This window comes from Leucoraja erinacea, chromosome 25 (assembly GCF_028641065.1).
Source record: "Leucoraja erinacea ecotype New England chromosome 25, Leri_hhj_1, whole genome shotgun sequence".
Classification (NCBI taxonomy): domain Eukaryota; kingdom Metazoa; phylum Chordata; class Chondrichthyes; order Rajiformes; family Rajidae; genus Leucoraja; species Leucoraja erinaceus.
This window is the reverse complement of record NC_073401.1, coordinates 12,677,232-12,699,518: the sequence shown is the minus strand read 5'-3', so window position 1 is coordinate 12,699,518 and position 22,287 is coordinate 12,677,232. Positions and strand designations below refer to the sequence as shown.

Here is a 22,287-nt window from a genome sequence, read left to right as displayed (position 1 = left end):
TAAAAAAAAATGTTATTGTAAATTATAGTTTTATTTCAAATTGGTTTGTCTTGATTCCTTTCAGTTTTAAGAGAAAGGTGTGCATATAAAGGAAATTGTCTTTCATGTATGTAGCCCTTTTCACAACTTTAGGGAATTTCAATGGGCATTTTCGAAACATGAGTACTTCTGATGTAGTTACTGTTGAATTGCAACAGATAATTTCCTTGCAGCAAACTCAATAAACAGCAAAATGATAATGTAATAACAAGGAACTGCAGATGCTGGTTTACCAAAGAAAGGCAATGTGCTATAGTAATTTAGTGGGTCAGGCAGCATTTCTGGAGAATATGGATTGGTGGCATCTTGGATCGCCTTCAGAATAATGATAAATATTTTTAAAGGTCAAGTCAAGTTTATTCATCACATACTCATACAAGATGTGCAGTGAAATGAAAAGTGGCAATGCTCGCGAATTGTGCAAAAAAAAAAAAACAACCAAACAAACAAACTACAAACAGAATGGAACAGAATCACACATTCACATATTACATATTTGTGTGAGGGAAGAAAAGGGGAAAAACAGCAATTTTAAAAAGACACAACACAATAGTAAAATGGTACAGTAAAGTTGGTCCCATGAGATATAGGGGTTTATAGTCCTAATGGCCTCTGGGAAGAAACTTCTTCTCATCCTCTCCGTTCTCACAGCATGGCAACGGAGGCATTTGCCTGACCGTAGCAGCTGGAACAGTCCGTTGCTGGGGTGGAAGGGGTCTCCCATGATCTTGTTGGCTCTGGAGTTGCACCTTCTGATGTATAGTTCCTGCAGGGGGGTGAGTGTAGTTCCCATAGTGCATTAGGCTGAACGCACTACTCTCTGCAGAGCCTTGTCCTGGGCCGAGCAGTTCCCAAACCAAATTGTGATATTTCCGGACAAGATGCTTTCCACAGCCGCTGAGTGGAAGCACTGGAGGATCCTCGGAGACACTGAATTCCCTCAATTGCCAGGTAAAGGCGCTGCCTTGCCTTACTCACGAGTGCTGCAGGTGATTTGAGATATAAATATTGGCCTAGATTCTAGGGATAACTATCTTCTACATTGTGTCATGGGAATTGTGTATGTCCACTTGGGACAAGACCTTGCTTGACATACATCTGTCCTGCACTTCAATGGTTTCTTTATTGTGTAACAAGTACAGTGAAATACATTTTTTGCATACAACTCAGCAAGACTCAAGATACACAAGGACAATCGTCCCCGATAAGTACATAATGTACAGATTAGCCGACTGGGTCGGTATGCAAGACATGCCATTATACAGTCCCAGCTGCAGCTGGCCACAAAGACCCTTTGCAGCCGTCGCCTCCTTCGGTCACACCGCAGACCAATATCCATCTCCACAGCTGGCCTCCTTCAGCAAACTCCACATAGTCAGCACCCGAGGTCAGAATCAAACCAGGATCTCTGGTGCTGTGAGGCAGCAGCTACCAGCTGTGCCACCTTAGAACTGTAGGTACCTTGCTCTTTCTGTTTGTATCAGATCTGGCCACTTCTTTCTGTCAGCCATTTGATTTTAGCTCGATTTTCCTCTTTCAATTTCTGTGTCTGTGCCCTTGGCATGTCCCACACCCTGGGGCACCAGACTCCCCCGCCAAGTGCAAGCACCCACCTCCATGGCCTTCCAGTGCTAACTCACTTTTATGCTTGAATGGGATACATCATCTTCTGACTAGCAATTGTGCAAAGGCTGACACAACAAGCAGCAAAATTGCTGCTGCTGTAAATTGTAACTCAAATTGTCTTCCAAATCCCTTTAAGATTTTATTTAAGCTATTCTGTTTGTTAGAAGTTTAAAATCGGGCCATGTACTGTAATCATGGGTGGAAGTCATTACTGCCAAGCTTGAACCTATCCAGCATATTGCCATTGTGTTTTCAGTAGTGGATACTGAATTGCATTTGCCAATGACAATCATTGATTTTTCTTCACCATTTCAGTGGATGAAATAACAAAAGTCGTATTTTCCCACCCTGGGAAATTGTGCAACTTGAAGTTGATTTCAATGACCACCAAGTTGAGATGCAGCTAACTTCAATGACTAAATTATAATTTCAGTTAGAAGGCAAATGAGACAATGTTCCTTCTGCTTGTATTCAATTGCAATCATTTTTATCGTGTAAATAACAAACACCACTGATAGAAAACCGTGTTGGTAATGCATTGCTGTGAAGCTCCATCTCTCAAAATCTCAAGGATGTCTGGGCAGTATTTATTTATTTGAAGCTGATTTGTGTGACAGGTAGAGTTGTCTATATACTTTGAGGTCTGTAATGCTCACATTGGATGCCCTTTGCAAACATTTTTGTAACCATTTCAGTGCAGGCCATGATACAGTCCTTCAATTCAGTACGTTTCCTGTTAAGTTTTGCTTTTCTGCTACAAATGTAAGAAACATTGCTTATATTGTATTGACAACTTTCTGCCAGAGGTGATGTGCATTGTCAGCTTAGATTTGTGTTTCTTGCACTGCTGCGGAGCACCAATGCTCTAACCAATTCTTTCAACTCTTCTAATACCGATTTTGTTTTTTTTGCGACGAAAGCAGAGAAGTAGATTTCTGAATATTAATAGATGTTAGAGTTATGATAATAGCAGGAAAAGCAACCTGAGCGAGCAGCACCAGAAATTGGAGGAACAGCACCTCATATTCCGCTTGGGGAGTCTGCATCCTGGGGGCATGAACATTGAATTCTCCCAATTTTGTTTTGTCTACTGATCTTCATGATAGGCAGACCAAGCTCATTGGGCAAGGTGGCTGACTGTTCCTAGCAGAATTCTTGGCATCATGAAACTCATTTGTGATGCTTAACATTACTACTGTGAACTTTTGTTTTTCGGTTTTCTTGGGATCTCAAATCTGGAAACGCCTTCACTGCAGTTTGTTCTTAAAAGTCTTTGGATTTTTAAAACCTAGAGGTTTATCTGACAATCTGTTCATCTGGCAGCATTTGAGTATTCATTTTTTCTAGGTAAAATATTAGGCAGACCAGGCTCTCAGACTGATTCTATTTGTCCCTCAGGCACATCTGAAACCTAAGCCAGTATTTGTGCCACCTTGATCTTGCATTTGACCCTGAGATAATGCATTTGCATGATTGCATGGAGCAGAATATTCTGCACTTGCACTGCAACTGTACTTGTAACAGCAATATCAAATCCACTTCAGTTGATTGTTTGCAAAACCATGGTGGGATTTCACATGAGTCCAGACTGGCATTTTTAAGGTCTGGAAAATGGATCTAAATGCAGAGATGACAATCTGTAAAATGATAATCAAATTAAGGTAGTCTAACTGGGTACATAATTTGATTTTAATTGACCTAGATTTCCAAAGATCATGACGATATGTTGTAACCTTTTGTCAGGACAGAGATGGAGATATTTTGCTCTGCTTTCAAGTAATACTTTTACTGAAGAAGGGTTTCGTCCCGAAACGTTGCCTATTTCCTTCACTCCATAGATGCTGCTGCACCCGCTGAGTTTCTCCAGCTTTTTTGTGTACTTTCGATTCTCCAGCATCTGCAGTTCCTTCTTAAATACTTTTACTGTTACTGTTTGACCTGTTACTTTATTATCGTACTTTGGGAGTGTAAAGAAAATGCAGTACGACACATGGATTTGAGGACAGAAAGAGATAGGTAGCAAGGAATTTCAGGAGGGAATTAATTTATCTGATTGACTGAAGTGAGGTGAGGAACAGGTAGTTGAAAGGCCTGTAATACAATGTAAAATGTGAAAAATGAATTTGTCAAAAGCAAGCCATGACAGTTGGAGCAGGCTAAAGAATTAAACCAGGCTTGTCTTGTGGACTGAGATGCAATCAGATGCTTGGTTTGGGTTGGTACACGATGCAAAGTTTAAAAGTCTGCTTAACAAGGTTTTGGAGTTGGTTATTGAGATTGTCTCCAGACTCTATTGTAATTTAATGTGACATTTAAGGTTTGTATGCTTTCTAAACTCTTAGTAATTGAATTAAGAGCTTTGATCAATAGATAGAAAAGTAGATAAACTGGTATATCAGTGCATGTGTCGAAGCTGACCAAATAGACTAGAACACAAAGGCTTGAGTCTGAATCCATAAATTTCATGTAACAGGAGCTTCATTGTGTATGTTACATGGCCTAAATAGCTACCCTTTTTTTTGTCTCTGCTTAAAATTCACTGCTTAAAATTTGCATTTGCAGCAAAAATTAAGAAGCAATACTTGAATTTGTCAATGGCTGTGATGTTCACATCTCAGATTGTGGTTTACTGTCCTCTTCCTTTTCCCACCAAAGTCGAGCAAGTATTTCCAATTGCAGTCAATGTACTGAAAGGAAAGCAGCAGCAAGGTCACAGGCAATTTATGAAAAAATTATAATTCGATGCGACTTGTCTGTTGACCTTGCCCGTGCTTTACAATTAAGACACTTTTGAAATTTAACCATTGTAATTTTTAAAAACGGATTGGTATTGAAGCCAGGGTGGCGATAGCAAGGCTGCTTAAAAGTCAATGTGATGACCAATCTCATCTTGGATTAATCAGTTTGTAGTGTGCTGTATTGCTTGTTGGAGGAACTCCGTTTGTTTTGTTCATGGGAAAACGGAGCACAGGTTTAAAGTCTAATATAGAAGTCTAAATTCTAAATTAGCCTACTCATCTTTCTTGTACTATTCTTTTAAAAAGCATGTTAAGGGCCTGTCTCACTTTGGCAATTTTTTAGGCGACTACATGTGACTAGGCTGTCGCCTGTATGGTCGTGAGTCGTCAGCTCGGTTGTCCAAAAAATCGTAGCGTTTTTCTGGTCGCCACTGGATTTTGAAATGTTCAAAACTTTTTGGCGACAGCGGGCTTGACGCCAATGAGCGTAGCTTGACTTCTCCTGACGTAGGTGCTGTCGTAGGTTGTCGCCAGGATGACGTAGGTTATCGCCGGTACTGTCTTTGGTGAATTCCATTGGTGACTACCTACGTCAACCGGCGACTGAATTGTCTTAAGTTGTCTTTCGTTGTCGCCAACAGGGTCATACCTTTTGCGTAGCTTGTCGCGGGTGGACGTAGGTGGACGTCCTAATGGGTCGCTGGTTGTCGGTAACTTGATGCAGACTAGGTGGTAGGTTGTTGTAGACATTGTCGTAGGGGGTTCCAGTCGCTGGTTTTTCGGTGACCTGCTACGACTATGACAGTCGCCTAAAAATTCGCCTAAGTGGGACAGGCCCATTACATGAATAATTCTGCTAAATTGCCAGAACCATTAAAAAAATGTATGCAACCTCGATACAACTGTTTGTATGTACCACAAATGATATTTCCTGTTTTGTAATTAAACGTTGATTTTCTGAAACAGGGAGAAGAAATGGGTGACTGTTGGTGACACATCGCTAAGGATCTACAAATGGGTGCCTGTAACAGAACCTAAAGTTGATGATGTAAGTTGCAATCTGCAGACAAAAGGGATTAGAGAGAAGTACTAAATTAAAAAAATTGTTAGGTACTGTTTTGTTACTAAATTTCCATATGGCTTTGAATTTACATTCTCAAGGGTGCTGCTTTGCGTATCAACAATAGAAAAATACTGATAGTTTAAAGTATAAGAAAATATGGTACAGGTCTATTGTAGAAAATTCCGGGAAATACATTCATTTAGTCATTAAGATTTATGGAACCCCTGGGTTCGTGAAAGCTAATACACTGTGATCATTTTCAGTTTCATACCCTCTATGTCCAATGAAAATCGTCCACAAAATGTTCACAAAGTACTGCTCATGTTAGAAAACTGAACTGTTTAGAACACATTTTGAACAACGTGTGAACTTAGTACAACTGACATCACTGACTGGTTTGCATGCCAAATTCCATTTAGAAATTGAAATGCTCACATTTATATTGTGCAGTGGGTAATGGGAAGGCTAATGCATATCTTCACTGGTGTGAGGATTAACCAAAGCATTAATGATTGATGATGAACAAGCTCCTTTTACTTTTACCACATCCTTCAGCATGCATCATAATTTTTTGTAATTTTTGTAAGGTTAACATAAAATGGTCCCAAAAATTTGCAGTGGGGGAAACTGAATATGAAGCATATTATAAGCAAAATTTGATTGCCAAAGTGTTATTTAAAAAAAATTGTTGTAACATTCAGAATATCTTATTTGTTTGGCTCAGAAAAACAAAAACAAAAAGAAGGGGAAAGATGACAAATGTGGTTGTGAAGTGATAACTCCAGAAAACAGCTCCTCCCCAGGCATGATGGATATTCAAGGTAGGTATATATTTGTTTTGATAGATTGAAATTAATAACTTGAGAAATAGAAGTAGCTTTTGGCCCCTTATTCCATTTCTGCATTGCAGTAAACCTACGACTTTTCTTGCAACAACCTCTTGTTCATTTCTTTATTCTTTCAATACTCCCTAATTGCTGTGATTTTCAGTGATTTGTTGTACTTCGGACCCTCGAAACAATAACACATTTTAATTCCCTCGCAATTTAAAAATATTCTGCCTTCTGCTATTGTGGATGACCCTGCTTTTTGCACATTTTCCATCTTGTGTGTGCTTGCCCATTTATTTAGTCAATGTGTCTCCTCCTTTTAATGAGTGCTCTTGCACCTGTATCAACGTCTTATTGGCCTTCATGTGAGTGAGACAGCGGAAAGCGACAAGCCCAGATCGAGTCTCCAGCACTGTCCTCGAAACCAGTTCAGAGCAGCTGGCAGGTGTATTTGCAGACATATTTAAAATATTATGCCGATCTGCCGTGTGTCCCCCATCCCTCCCACTGGCTTTAAGAAGACCACTATCTGGTGCCAAAGTAAATTTGATTTAATGACTACCGTTCGATGGCTCTGACATCCGTCATCAAGTGCTTTGAGGCTTGTTGCAGCAAACATCAACTCTAGCCTCCCAGATCCACTGCAATTCACCTCCCACCGTGGCAGGTGGACTCCATGCTCCTGACCCTATACTCTTCCATGAAACATCTGGATAACAAAGACACCAGTGATAACACTCCCATCTATTGACTTTGGCTCTGCTTTCAGCAACATCATTCCAACCAAACTTCTCTCCAAACTCCTGTTCAGATTTAGGATTCATCACCCCCCTCCCTACAGTTAGAACCTGGTCCATAGACTGCAATCTGTAAGGATAGGCAACATAACATTCTCCTCCACAATTCTTAATGCCAAATTCTGTTCTGACTCCCATGTATGAGTGAAGAAGAGAGATCTTCGGAAATATCTCCAGGGTTAAAATATTATTGAATTAATATCTAGTGACTGAGAAAGACCAGATTATATAGTGTTAATAAAAGAATAAAGATTGATTATGACTCTTTATCCCTTCTCTTTACATCTTTGTCCAAGATTTATGAAGAGATACTTTTTGTACTCATACATTAATTGCTTAGAATGCATCCAAATAAACCATGTATTTGAATAGCAAGTACTTTCCCTATAGGCATAAATCTTGCATTACCAAATGTATTTAAATGTGTTCTGGTGTTTGACCTCTAATTACAGTACTGGAAAATGTGAAGCTGTTGTCTTATGATCAGAATTTCATTGCTCATGTGAATGTTTTTCTTCAGCCTGTTGGTGTTTTTTTTCTAAGTGATAACATCTCACAAGAACCATATTAACTCGGCATATTTCCTAGTTCTCCACTAGGGCATTTTCCCTTCCATGCTCCAATGGGCTCTGTTTGGAATAATGTTGTCTTTTATGAATTAGATGAGAACAGTAATCAGAGTTCCATAGCAGATGCCTCTCCAATGAAGCAGGAAAATAGCAGTAACCCAAGTCCTGCACCAGAGCAGAATTTAGTGACTCAAGCAGAGGGATCTGACACCCGGATCGAAGAAATACACCCCCCCGTCAAAGAACAACCCAGCTCTGATGGTAAGCTTTCAAACAATTTGTTGATGAGGAAACTACGTATTTTGAAACATCCTAAGGCTCCAATACCAATTATTGTTATATTTGCATTTGAACTTCAGCGAAATAAATGGTTAAAATTAGCTTATTGATCGAATCCATTGATGTTTTGATAGAAAATCAAAATGTTTATAATATAAACTTTTGAGCATGACATTAGTCATTCTTGTTTATAACAATGGACTGTCTTGTGTTTTATAGATTTATCTCAGCAGTGTATCTTAGAACAGATGGGGGACAAAATTACATTCTGTCAAATAAATTGTTATAAATGGGGAAGAGATGACAAATTTAAGTCGGGGTAGGATTTTTAGGAAGTCAAGACAAATATTCTAGTGTAATCTGTTAATAATTATTAGTAGGACACTAATTAGCAATATTTTATAATGCAGTTTATCAGTACTGGAGTTTAGTAAGCAGTTGCACTTTTGTGGTCTGTCAAATGTTTGACAACATTTAAAATTACATAGTTGCAAGATTCTTGTATGGTTCTATTTAAACAATATGAAGGAGCGTTTATTAAAATTATCCAACATATTGTAATATGATGCTTGTAAAATGTATAGAGTCTGTAATGCCATTCTTCATGTTTAGTATAGTATGGTTTCCATTACTATATAAGTATGTAAAATATTTTTATACCTGTAACTTTTTAAATTATCTATTTCTTACTGGTTGCCGACCCCTGTACTATTGCATTGAAAAAGTCACTATTAATTAAACAAACAGGTTCGCTTCTTAATAAACAGACAACTCACAATATGGTTGGTAGACCAGTTCAAAGTTTTACTTATTATCGGCCGATGGAAGTGGCAAGGAAAACCCCAGTCAAGTGAGCAATACAGACACTTGGCTGTCCTCAGTCCACCTCCCTGAACAACAGAATTAGATAGATAGATAGATAGATATGCCATTTATTGTCACTATACATGTACAATGAGATTAAAAGCAGCTCGTACTCAGTGCATACATATAATTTAGTACAAAAAACAAGAAACAGAAAACAAAAACAAAAGGGGGGGGGGGATTGGTGCACAATTCTGCGGCGCTATATACATATCTATAAAGGCAAAATGGTGAAGGATGAATAGGTAGTATTCTTAGGCAGATGTTTAAAGATTATATTAAATATTAAAAATGTTTTAAAAAAATATTAAAAATTACAGTTACAATACACATTAGAGTTCCAAATTTCAGTACGTGGATAGAATAGATGGAAGTCCGGGTGTTGGGCTGTGAAGTCAGTGCATGTGTGAATTAAGAGTAGTTATGACTTTCGGAAAACAACTATTCCTGAGTCTATTTGTCCTAGATTTGATGCACCTATAGCGCCTTCCAGAGGGCAGCAGGTCGAACAGTCCAAACGCAGGATGGGAGCTGTCCTTGATGACATACAATTACATGGTATATACTAAGGTACACAAAATTGCGGGAGAAACTCAGCGGGTGCAGCAGCATCTATGGAGCGAAGGAAATAGGCGACGTTTCGGGCCGAAACCCTTCTTCAGACTGATGGGGGGTGGGGGGGGAGAAGGAAGGAAAAAGGGAGGAGGAGGAGCCCGAGGGCGGGGGGATGGGAGGAGACAGCTCGAGGGTTAAGGAAGGGGAGGAGACAGCAAGGGCTAGCAAAATTGGGAGAATTCAACGTTAAGAATTCAACGTTGAATTCTCCCAATTTTGCTAGCCGTTGCTGTCTCCTCCCCTTCCTTAACCCTCGAGCTGTCTCCCCCCACCCCCCCGCCCTCGGGCTCCTCCTCCTCCTTTTTTCCTTCCTTCTCCCCCCCCCCCCCCCCCCCCCCACCCCACATCAGTCTGAAGAAGGGTTTCGGCCCGAAACATTGCCTATTTCCTTCGCTCCATAGATGCTGCTGCACCCGCTGAGTTTCTCCAGCAATTTTGTGTACCTTCGATCTTCCAGCATCTGCAGTTCCTTCTTGAATACATGGTATATACTGTTTTTTTGTCACCTTAGCACATTCCACAAACATTAGTCATGGTCAGAGGTACAGAGAATACACGTCACTACAGGATGTGTCAGAGCTGTCTCGTTACATCAGTTGCATCAAAGGCATCTTGTCATGTGGTACAAGGTCTTTACATATCAAAGGCATCGGACATTTGGTACAAGATACTTGCATATCAAAGTCATCAGTCACTGCATACCTCAAAGGAATCGAACATTGTCTCAATACCCCTTACTGGGATTAATCTGGGCTTCCTCTCTCGTCAAATGCTAGACGCATTTCAGTCATTGGTCATTATCTCAATACAAAGCAACCTGAGGCAAGCCTAGACTTGCCTTATTGTATCAATCTACTGGGGAAAAGCCTGCTTTGAGACTAAAATATAAGTTGTAAGCTGGCCCATGAATCCATTTAATATTTTTTAACATAATTCAGCCATATCAGCCTAATGTTCCACACAAACTGATAACTCTTCGATATTCCATATGTTTGTGGAACAAAGTGGCCACATTGTGGAAATTTGGATAATGAGTAAACCATGGTTATCGCCACCAAGCTCAGCTGTTGGGCACATGCATCTATTATCTTCACATGCAGTTTCCCATTGGTTTCATGAGTGAGAACTGTCATTTAAATTCTGATTCTCTACCACCATGCTAAAGTTATTTGCAACACTGTTACTCAGATAATTTTTAACATAATACTAATGGGCATTGAACCTGGAATCTTGCCTTTATTTGAACATTAAAAGATAATTTAGGAATGATCTTTTTGGTTTACTTAAATTAAATGAAGAATATTGCGTCCGCAGGAGAAATTGCCAGTTAATGGTTTTGTGATCTGTTAGGGTTCCATCGGTCTAGTCATTGTTATTTTCATTAATATGTACTTGGGCGATTCATTTATTTCACAGCAAGTGTCGGGGCATGTGCTTATGTGTGTGTGTGTAATGTCGCTGATGTGTGGTATTCTAGTGGAAGATAAACATTCACAAAGCAAGTTTATAAACCTGTAATCTAGCTGGTCAAATGGAAATAGTGTAACTAGCAACAAGAAAAATGCCCATGTAAAAGTTGGTGTGATCGAGAAAAGGGGTAAAGAAAACATTTCCTTTGTTAATCTTCAGAAGCCTTTGTTATTGATGCTGCCGATCTTTTTATGTCCCTTTTGTACAGTTCATTTCCTGTCTTGTCAGTAAAGTGATCTCTAGGGGGCGATCAGGATGGATTTTGAGTTGATAATGCACAAAAGGAATCCATGTGAACTCTTCTCTGGGGAGGTCAACGCTCTACTCTAATTGGCAGTAGATGGAGTTTGCAAAGTGACCTCTCTGGGAAATATCCAAACCTCAATCTCACTATCACGTGGCTTTGCAGGTGATCTTTCATCTTTTCAACTATTCAGCCTTGTATTACACTTTAATGTTGCTATGCTGATATTTTTTAAGTCTTTTCATTATTCTAGCTTTAAAAGTAATAGATAAACACATAATCTGCCTCTACTACCATTTATTGACACAAAATTTACCATGTATGTATTCATCTCAGTATTATATCACGAATAGGCGAGGAGGCAGAGAATAAAAGATGAATTATTCTGTTGATAGACTTGTAGCACTATCACAAACTTGTGCACCTCATAAAAATGTACTTGAGAATCGGCTTAGGTTCAGGGGTTTCTAACTGGTCTATATTGACTTGAACTTTCCATGATGGATCTGTTAACTTTGGTTTTTTTAAGAGTGTGTATAGTTGGATCCATAAAAGCACCATTGACCAAAGGGATCAAAAATATTGCTTGCCAAATTAATTTGTTTTATCATGTACTGAAAAGGATTTCTAATGTAATTTGGTGGAACTGTTACAACTAGAGATGGTCATTTGCTGCACAAGGGTGGAGACACAAGGAATCACAGATGCTGGTTTACAAAAATGACCGAAGAAAAAAATCAGTTGGTCAGGCAGCAACTGGCGAACATGGAAGGGTGATGTTTCAGATTGGGACCCTTCAGACTGATTGTGATAGGAAAGCGAAAGCTGGAAGGGAAGTGGGGGCAGGACAACGCCTGGCAAGTGATAGATGGACACAGGAGGGGGGGGTGATTGCCAGATGATTGAACAAAGGCTGGAGATGGAAAAACCAAGTGTGAGATAAGGAGAAAGGGATAGAAGTGGTGAGAATTGTATCCACCTATCACTTGGCAGACTATCTTACAGCTTTCTCCTCCCCTCTTCCCCTAAACGCCATCGATCCACGTTCTCCAGACATGCTGCCTGGCGCGTTGAGTTAATCCAGCGCTTTAAAAAAAAAATTACGTGTTTTTTTTTATGTAGAAAATATTCCATATTCCTTTCAGGTTGTGCGTCACAACTAGTTTTCCTCCTTAGCATCCTGGTGATGATTTGTACCCTGAAGGTAGATTATAGAGAGGGAAGGGCATCGGCATACCTTTTAAATAGCTGACAAATTATTTGAGCCTTAATCAACAGAAACACGTGTATTAATTTAAACTAGATAGCTAGATGTGACTATTTCCTGTAATTATTTTAATATTAAATATTTTCTATGCCTTCCTGCTTCCAAGCTGTCCTACATCTGGGAGGACAGGACCGTCTGGGTAGCAGACATCTTCAGAGGCACCATGGAAGCTCCTCCATGTCCACCAATAAGAGGTGTGCTTTGTGGGCTGGGGCAGATTTCTGTGTATGTCGGTGTAGTTGCGTGTTTATTTTCTTTATCACAACAATCTAACTGCAAAGTTGAGAATTGGAAAGCTCAACATTAGCAGTATCGAATAATTGAATGTTTAGAATTTTATTTTAAACTCTTTTTAACTTTGTGAAACTCGCATTAATGTTGGAAACCATTTTTTGTAAATATTAAAAATTGGCCCTTAATTTCTGGAATTATTTATGGAAGTCATCACTAAATTTAACTTGGTGCCTTCCAAAACTTTAGCAATGTGTTCTAATTTGGCATGATCCAGGCTATTTCAATATTTATTTCATGTTGTCAATTTGTAAATAAAATGGAGCCAGTAATCTTATTTTTGGATCTTAACATTTCAGAATGTTTTGACTGCAGTTGAATAATTTACTTTCCCTTGCCATTTCTTTCTCCGTTTTGCCTCTTCAAGAGACATTATTTGCCAGTGATTCCAGATGTCCATATGTTAATTATTCAAAATACGACCCTGGTCAATGTTAGCGGATTTAACCTTTCTTTTGAAGATCAGTAATTAGAAATGTCAAGACATGCGAGCCGGTCTAATTTTCCTCAAAATCTTACGAATATTAAAGCAAAATGTATTTCTAACTGCAGTGCTGCTGAAACAAGTTACTGTAAAAATGAAACCATGATAAAAATTAAATTCATCCTGGCCTCAATATTAATTTACTTTCTGGAGAGTGGATTTACATAGTGCTTTTAAATAGTTTATCAGTAAATGCCTTCTGTGTGGTCCGAAGATGAGTTTAAGATCTAATTTTCCGTAAATTATTTGAATCCTAGATGCCAGTAATTCATACTTTGTGCTTTTGAGTGGGGTTTACACAAACTTGGTAATTGCATCCTTTGCAGGATGTTGGAGATTAAATATAGAGTTAACCATATTTAAGTTTTTATGCACGTAGAAAAGTATGTTTTTCCCCATCTAATTTTGTTTGCTGTCACACCCAATGTGTCAAAACCAAGATGGTTTTCTAATCTTGGCAAATTGGCTGTATCAATCCATCCCTGTCACAGCAAATATTTTTGGCTGGAAGCCATGGGAAACCTCCTTAAAATATATCTGGAAACAAATTACCACTGCAGAACATGTTTATCATATAAATACTACTTCCGTTATAATGGCAACTTCCTATGTGCTATTATTTAAGAATTTATCCATTAAGCATGTCATGGTGATTCTACATGAGAGAAATAAAGACTGGAATCCTGAGTGAAGAAACAACCATTGGCGGGAACTCAGCCGGTCAGACAGCATCAGAGGAGGGAAATGGTCAGATGACATTTTGCGTTGGGCCCTTCTTTAGGCATGAAACATTGTCTCCCTACAGGTGTTGTCTGACCAGCTGTGATTGTATGTGATCTCATCCATCCCCAATTCAATAATCAAAAGGTAAAGCTACATCTCAAATGAGTCTAGCAACAGACACTTATTGGTATTGGAGTATGATTCTTTAAATACTGATCAATTACAGCCTTGTGTAACAATGTTGATTTAATTTTGGTTCGTTATTAATGTGTTTTATAATATTGAAATTACATTAATAATAGTGCCCCAATTTGCAAATAAATTATATGTTATTGCAGCAGCTGGATTTTTAAATGGATGAGTTTCATATTTTATATTTATTTTTAGTTTGTTTAGTACATCAGATGCTGTATTAACTGACAATATTTTACTTCAGAAACATGGTTATTAAAAAATGTTTGTTCGGTTATCTTTTTAAGTATCTTGAATATTGTGTAGATGTGTTTATTTGGATTAGTTGGTAAAATAATTGGCTTACTAGGACATTTATAGTATGGTGCTTAGAAAGATACTGAACTGTAACAATTGTTTGATCTTTAGAAGTTTAAGCAAGTTATTTTAATTCCTCTACCCTATTTGTTTTGGAAATTGTTCTAGATATCCTTGATTGGTTTTATTCTCACTTTGTGTAATATTAGTCATTGTGTTGTATCGCACAGAATGATTACACTTGTGCATTGATTTTGTTAGTGCTGTGTCCGTTTATGTAATTAGTTGAGAACTGTATTTTGTACATTGTATATTGAAACTGTACCTTATATTTTAAATTTACCAAACTGTAATACTGTTCGAGATAGTACAAGTGTGTTGATTATGAAGATTTAACTATTTGAATCTTGTTGGGTATTTATTTATAACTTCTCAAACCTTGTTGGTGTATTGTTTCATAACTTCTCAAACCTGGATTGGTTTCAGCTAATATAGTAATCATTTTTAAACAGTTATTAACTTGCCTCGTAACTTACAATTTGCATAGACTTTATTTTGGTGTTAAAGTTATAATTTTGAGATAGTAACTTTAAAATGTTATATGTAATTGAACAAAGCAAATTTCTTAATTGCTTTTTCTTGCTTAATCAGCAACTCAAAACAATTCTCTCAGGAAAAACTAAATATTTGATTTCCTAATTTCAGTTTCGGGAGGAAGAGGGAAAAATCCTAGAGTCATTATTCCCGTAATTCCATACCTGATTAATATAAATGTCTTTTAAATTTTTATAAAGGTTTACACTTTATTTCCATTGGCCTGTGTACATTTTGATATTCCCACCCTCACCCCATGGGCATTGTGGCTTTCTGTTATCTAACTTTATTGTGAACTGCATTGAAAATAATCATTAGATTCCATTACTGCATTTATAAATGCTGACCTTTTGAAAACCTTTTGAAATAGTTTCAGTTTTATCATGTTTGACAAAGAGTTCTTGTTATGGATTGGTTACAATTATCTGAACTTGAATATGGTCATGCTGTAATGAAAAAGTCAAAATATTGAGTGAAAGGACAGTAATAGTGTTTTAAATGTTCGTTCGCTCGTGTGTCAGACAACGTATAGCTCGCTGTTGGCTTCTGTCGTTGTCCAACATGTTGACAGAATTGGTCACCCGACGCGTCACAGAGTGCATCGTGTCGTCGTTTCCGGGGATCGCCACGAGGTGGCTTCTGTCATGATCCCGTTTTAAATGTATTGCTATAGAACTGGCTTATTTTAATGGGAGAAAGTCAAGGTTGCACAAATTTTTCAACGGTTCTGTTTAAAAAATAAGGAAATCTTGTAGTTTACTCTTGCCAAAACAAAATGATTTGGCAGCAATATTTTCCATGCTTTAAGTTTGGTTTATCAAAGTATTTCACTAGAATGTGAAAATTTTTAATCCAATTATTTTGAATCCTTTTAGCTCATCCACACCATAACACCATCTAATAGTACAGGGCACCTGGGTGCTTATATAAATACTTTGTAATCTTTTAAATGAAGTGTGCATGTAACTTTTACCCCACTGGTTAGGAATGTAAATTTGTTTGAAATAATGGAGGTAATCATGCGGCTGTCAGACTTTGGCGATAGTGCATTGACCTGAAGGGGGTGAGTGATGGTGACATGTTCGGGTGCGCCATTTATCTTTATATTTTATTTGCAGATGATCGCATTGCAACTGATTAAAGAAATAAAATTGTTTAGAAAACTCCCCTAATTCTGTGTACCCACACATTGAGACCAGTCTGCTTTTTATTGATGACATTTTGAAGTACCAAATTTGTTCAGAAATGATTTGTAATCATTTTTTTTTCTTGTTGAAAGGATTCAGCTGTATGCTTGCAGATCTTCTGTGTGATGTGTCTAGTAATCTTGACAGCTTTATCACATTTTGCATAATATCTATTTTAAGTATCTGATAAAGAGCTAGTGCTCTGCGAAGTGTTACATAGGTAAAAGGAATATAGATCTGATAGATTTTCCTTTCCTCTTTATTACAGACACATCACCACCACCAGAGGCAAGTTCCCAAACTCCTGCAGAATCGTCCCTGACTGATGCAGAGAAATCAGATGTGCAGCCATCAGGAGTGAAAGAGAACAGAGAGACAACCAAAGATACTCAGGTAGAAATTAGGAAGTAATGACAGTAACAAATTCCAAATAAATAGGTGCGTTGGAATTTCTTAATAAAAAATAAAATACAAAGATATTAAGGCACGTAATTTGAATTTGCAATCCCTAAGTTGAGAACAAATATAACCTATGAAAAATATTCATGATGTACAAAATGGATTTACCAATGTTCAGCTTGCATTTGATTTTAAATAATTTGTAAATGTAAATTAAAAATGGATTAGTCTCCAACCAAATCTTAACTATCTAAATGTGCTCATAGAAGTTATGGTTAAATTATTTTTCTGCTAGTAAACCAGGTGTAATTGAATACTGGACCTGAGAAAACGTTGATGGGATTTTAAAATGTCTTATTTCAGAGGATGGTGAACCTTTGGAATTCTCTATCTCTGACAGCTATGGAATTAGACTTATCATATTCATTCCAAACGCAGATCAATAGATTTCTGTGCAGTAGGAGAAGCAAGGAATATAGGAATAATGCTTAAAAATGATGCATTGGTCTAAGATCAACCATGATGAGTGACAAAGTGTGCTTTAAGGGTTCCGTGACCATTTTTCATGTTTTTAAACAAAACCTGATAATCAAAGCTAAAGCTAACTTTTGTTAAACATTTAGCGCATAATATTTATAACTTACATGGTGCTTTATACCAGTGCTCTCATGCAAATGTTTTTATGTGCCTCACTTGAATTAGAGATGGTCCTTCTGAATTTTGTGGCTTTGTTACTTTATACAACTTCATTAAAATTATTCAATGAGTCTTCATAATAAAAGCCTAGGGAAAACAATAATTTGATTCCTGTTTTCTTTTCACTTTCAGGAATCTGAAGATGGAGAGCCACTTCCAAAAAAGCTCAGAACAGAGACCCCTCAGCAGAGTGCTGAGGAGAGTTAGACTGTTCATTAAACTGTGGGGTTCCCTTCCACATAAAGGTACATCAATGGCCTCATTTCAGACCAACCTTCTAGAAACTTTCACATATTACTGAACATGGAGGAACCACTGACCACCAAGGAATGTTGAGTCGTAATCCAAGAAAAAAATTTGGGAAGACTGAACAGATATGAAGCTGACTAATTTCTCCTGTGATATAACATTCTAGTGATTTATATATTTAAATTACTTTTGCTGTTAAAGTTGGGTGGGGTGGGTGGAAGAAATGGACTCAGGAGGGTTGACGCACTGGTAGTTTATAAAACTTGTCAAGATCACATGTTTTTTGCTGCTGTATTTTCATTCTTTTATTTATGTTATGAAATATTTAATGATGGTACAGGTCAGAATTAGTATACGTATGAAATCCATTATTCATGCCATTTAATTCCATTTTGTGCCTCTTAAAATGACCACTATCTTGTAGAAAATGCCCTGTTTGCATAATGCCTTGAAAGTAGTAAGGTTCTCTATGTGATCATGTTAATCAGTATAATACAGTCTGAATTAATTGGTCCATCTCGCATTTAGCTTTGTAACTTAGAAATGTGGAGCGGGTATCTATAAAATATAACGATTTCCTTGAATACATCCCATATACAGGTTGTAATATTCATTTACCAAGGTGTGAACAGATTTTTCTATGTAAGAGGTTTGTCAGGGTATTATTTTTACATTATCTATAGTGGATGTGTAATTGAATTGAACCAATCAATAATCAAATAGTGAGATTTAGAGTGTCTACAATAGTTGCTTTGGCTCATTTATCTTGGACAAGTCTGACAATGATTTGAATAGCCAGTTCAATCTGTGCTGGCAACCAGTATGGAAGTTGTGTTTATTTGTTTTTGATACTCGTGTGGCAGATTTTGGTGATAGTGGTACAGACCTAACACAAATGTTGGGTATGGTGTTTGTCAATTTTGTGTGCGGTGGGGAGATCAGTAAAATGGAAGAAAATATAAATGCTGAACCTTGAACCTTTTTCTTCCAAAAAAAAAAATTATTCTAGTTTGTAATTTCTGATTTGTTAGCTAATGATAGCTAACCTTCCAATTTGGGTACTGTAACTTCATTTAATATTGATCCATTTCAAATTGATGTGAAACTCACAAACTTTGGCAATACTGCATGTTCTAAATTTTAAAACATTTACAATCTTGACAAGTGTGGCATTTTCTTAAATTATATTTTCTGCAGTGTCATACATGTGTCCAGGGATTACCCCCTTGAAACATCAATGTAAGGTTGTGAAGGCCATGGCACTAAAATGTGGACTCGGATGTGAACTATGGAACTCGCTTCTTAAATTGCCTTTTTATTTAACATTGCTCCATTATAAACGATTGCCACCAGATGCACTCAATTCCAGTTCTAAGATATTGGTAGATATCTATACCTCATGCATTCCTCTTTAAATGATAACCTGTATAAACATTTATAGTTACCTATCCCAGTAAGATGTCTGTGAGCTTTGAGGTAAATAACTGCTGAACACAGTTAAGGCATTACTGCTTTATTTATTTGAGGCTCTTAATCACTATTATGAGACCCATGGTTACAAACACTAATAAATGGAACTTAACATTAAATTCAAAATCCTGGCTGTAAGGAATTATAATTAGATTAATTTCCTGTACCGTATTACAATTCCATTATGCACATATTATGAGTGCTTCTATTTAACGGGTACGAATCATATAAATCTGGCCATGGCCTAAGATCATCACACTTTCATGTATTGGCATGTCCAAATTTCTCATCTTAAACTGGAGCCAATATGTAATCACCATATACAAGAATTTAAGCTCCAAGTATTCACTATTGCCTCGTGTAAATGTTGAATTTCAATAACTGGGGCCATTTTAATTCTCAAATGCTTTCAGATTCTATAACTTACTGCCATCAGTTTACCCAGCATAAATTTGATATTGAACATCCAGTGTTTCATTATATTTAAATATGCTTTAACTGCTGCAGTTTCTCATGTGACTGATATCTAATTTGTTTTACTTAAATGGGCTTCAAGTTCAGTGTATTAATGGGGGACATTGGTTGTAAAGCACATATTACAGACTTTGGAGTACATAATACGTGCATACTGGTACTGAAGGTTTTGAACAGCCCAAAGGAACTGTTGAAGACTCTTGAAAAGGCCCAATAAATCTTTTGACTTGTACTAAAACAGAATGCTGCCCTTTGCCCACTTCTGTTAGTTCAGTTGAAGAACCATTTTGTCCATAGATTCTTAACATGTTGGTATAGGAAGTGGTATTTTTTTCTGCAAAGAACAAGATGTCTAACTCATAAGCAACATTTAAAAGCTTGGGTGGTGAAGACTGAAATGCCTCCATTTAGTTTTTGACTTAATTCAATTATTTTCCCCTCTCTTAACAAATGCATCTGTTTTCAGTTGATTAAGTATTTGACTTCCATTATACTTTGTGGAAAATGGTTTCAAATTTGTTGCTTGGCTGTCTTAGTGTTGCAAGAAATGTAAACAAGGAGTCAGCATTGTGTTTTATACTATTTGTCATGGTATAGCAACATTTTATTATTTACTAGTTTGGAGTGAGTCAGTAACTAGTATTTCTGGTTACAATCTGAAAATCCAAAATAATGCTGGCAAAAGTGCATCTAGCGATTTTTGAACATCCAACCAATTTTATATATCTTTTACAAAGTCCCAATTGGTTTACAATTCAATTTTCATGACCTGTGGGAACTTTTCTAGAAATTAAAGAATTTGTTGTAATGGAGACTTGTTGAATTATCAATGTCAAATTACCTTCTAAATCATATGAAATTTCTTTTTTGCGGAAATGCTAAGCTAAGTAAAAAGGGATAATTTTGCAGTTAGTACAACTGGACCACAAACAAATTACAAATGACGTGCAGTTCCTTAAAATTAATTGCTGATAAATATGTGGTTCTCAATGGTGTATACTATCTGAAAAATCCTATATGGTTATTGACAAAAATACACGAGTCATTAGTTTGTTCCCAGTTCAGCATGTTTTCCTGCTGTTTTAGTTATCAGTTCCATAAGAGAAGGCCTTTTGTTATTAAAATTCATGCAAGACTCTTACAAGTAATTCTAGATGGGCATAAGACTAACATTGTTTACTTGTAACTAGTCCACAGAAGTGTGGTTTAGTTCCGGTTATTTTTGGAACCTTATTGTAATTTACTGGGGACTGACAAAATTCTAGCTAGGTTCAACAGTATTATTATTGTTTTGTTCTAGTTACATAAACCAAAATGTTTTAATGGTAGATTTACTAAATATCTGGGTATAACATCCAAAATGGAAAAGCTGATTGACTTTTGTGTAGATATTTGTCAGTTTCAAGACTGCTGCAATGAAAGTTAGTTGTATACCTCGTGTCATGAAGGGGCTTAACAGTATGATTTTTTAAAAAACAATTAGCAACACTAATGAACTTTGTAGATGTGGTATGAGTGTTTTATAAAGTCAGTTGTAGTCTTGCCTTTCCATGATCAAATTTGGGTTTTGCTAATAGAACTTCTGTACAATGTAATTTTGGTACTGTCTATTTTTCCATTTGAAACTTGTAAAGTTGTATGTTCAAGAAAGCCTCTGGCAGAAGGTATAGAAATGATTTCAATTCTATTGTGGAGGCTGCATCACCACTAAAGCAAGAAAATCTTGTAATTTTAAAAGCTGGGGTGATGCCATTTTTCTTTTTGTACTACAAAGTAAATATTGGAGCTTCTGTTACACCTTCTTAAAAATTTCTTCCATCTAAGGAAGGCTTTGAAATATATTCCATCCTAGATCTGTAAATTCTAAACTGAGTATCTTGTTAGACTGGAACATTGCGTTGACCAGAATCAGTTTAACTTCATGAACTAGATAAACATTGACATTTAAATCGTGTCCTTGCAATTTTTAAGAAATTGAAGCACCACATTCCAATTTTTTTTTGTAGAAGTGCTGGTGCTTATTTATTAATAAATTGACACAGCAGTTCGTACTGCTGCACTATTAACTACAGAAAACTATGTGAATCTTGTCCGGGTATCAACATGAATAAATATATCTAATTGTCCATATTTTAATCTATAATTTCTAGAGATCATGGCTATCATGAAAAACTTAACACTTTGAATGCAATGTGTTGTACAGCAGTGTTTTCTTTCTTATTTATTCCTTAAGTATGGTTTGTACCATGTACAATGACTGTTTTCATGAATAAAAAAAGTTGTATAACATGGATTTTGTTTTAAATTAATATCAATGTATATTTATTTCTGGAATCTTGATATCAAGGTTTACAAAAGTATTTTTTTTAATTTTCCATTGACTCCCTTAGCATATGATTACTATTTGCATGCATGCACTACTTAACTACAAATATTAAATCTATTGCAAATGAAGTTGCTTACTGTTACCATTTTCCAAACTTTGTATTATCTTTGATTTGTCCGTTGGTATGTTTTTTAGATTTGGATATTTAAAACGTTAAAAAAAAACAAAAAAAAAACACTCCTCCAGGTCAAATTTGATGGGGAAAACATATCCAATAATGCACCATTTTAGTAACCGTATATAAATAAGAAAATACAAGGCATACAAAAATTGCCAAACATGCGTTGGAAATATGTGTAGTAATGCCATTTTCTTTTGCCCTATGTTATATTCCAAGTGAATTCCTTTATGAACTCTGGATCAAATCCATCTTTTGAGTTAATTTGAGGATAACTTTTGGGTTATCGAAGCAGTCATATCTGGGCTAGTTCTGAAAAATATTAT

The 22,287-nt window shown here is 36.7% G+C and overlaps 1 protein-coding gene across 3 annotated transcripts in view; it reads left to right on the top strand.

The window, feature by feature from the left end:
* The window catches only part of bcl7a (BAF chromatin remodeling complex subunit BCL7A), a 32,116-nt gene extending 10,370 nt beyond the window's left edge, over positions 1-21,746 (top strand). For all 3 annotated transcript variants that reach the window (XM_055655718.1, XM_055655719.1, XM_055655717.1), the window contains exons 2-6: positions 5,370-5,451; positions 6,191-6,287; positions 7,756-7,923; positions 16,438-16,562; positions 17,397-21,746. In XM_055655718.1, the coding sequence (XP_055511693.1) occupies positions 5,370-5,451; positions 6,191-6,287; positions 7,756-7,923; positions 16,438-16,562; positions 17,397-17,471 (547 nt within the window). In that variant the 3' untranslated portion in view covers positions 17,472-21,746. The remainder of the gene's footprint in view (positions 1-5,369; positions 5,452-6,190; positions 6,288-7,755; positions 7,924-16,437; positions 16,563-17,396) is intronic.
* Positions 21,747-22,287: the final 541 nt, after the last annotated feature.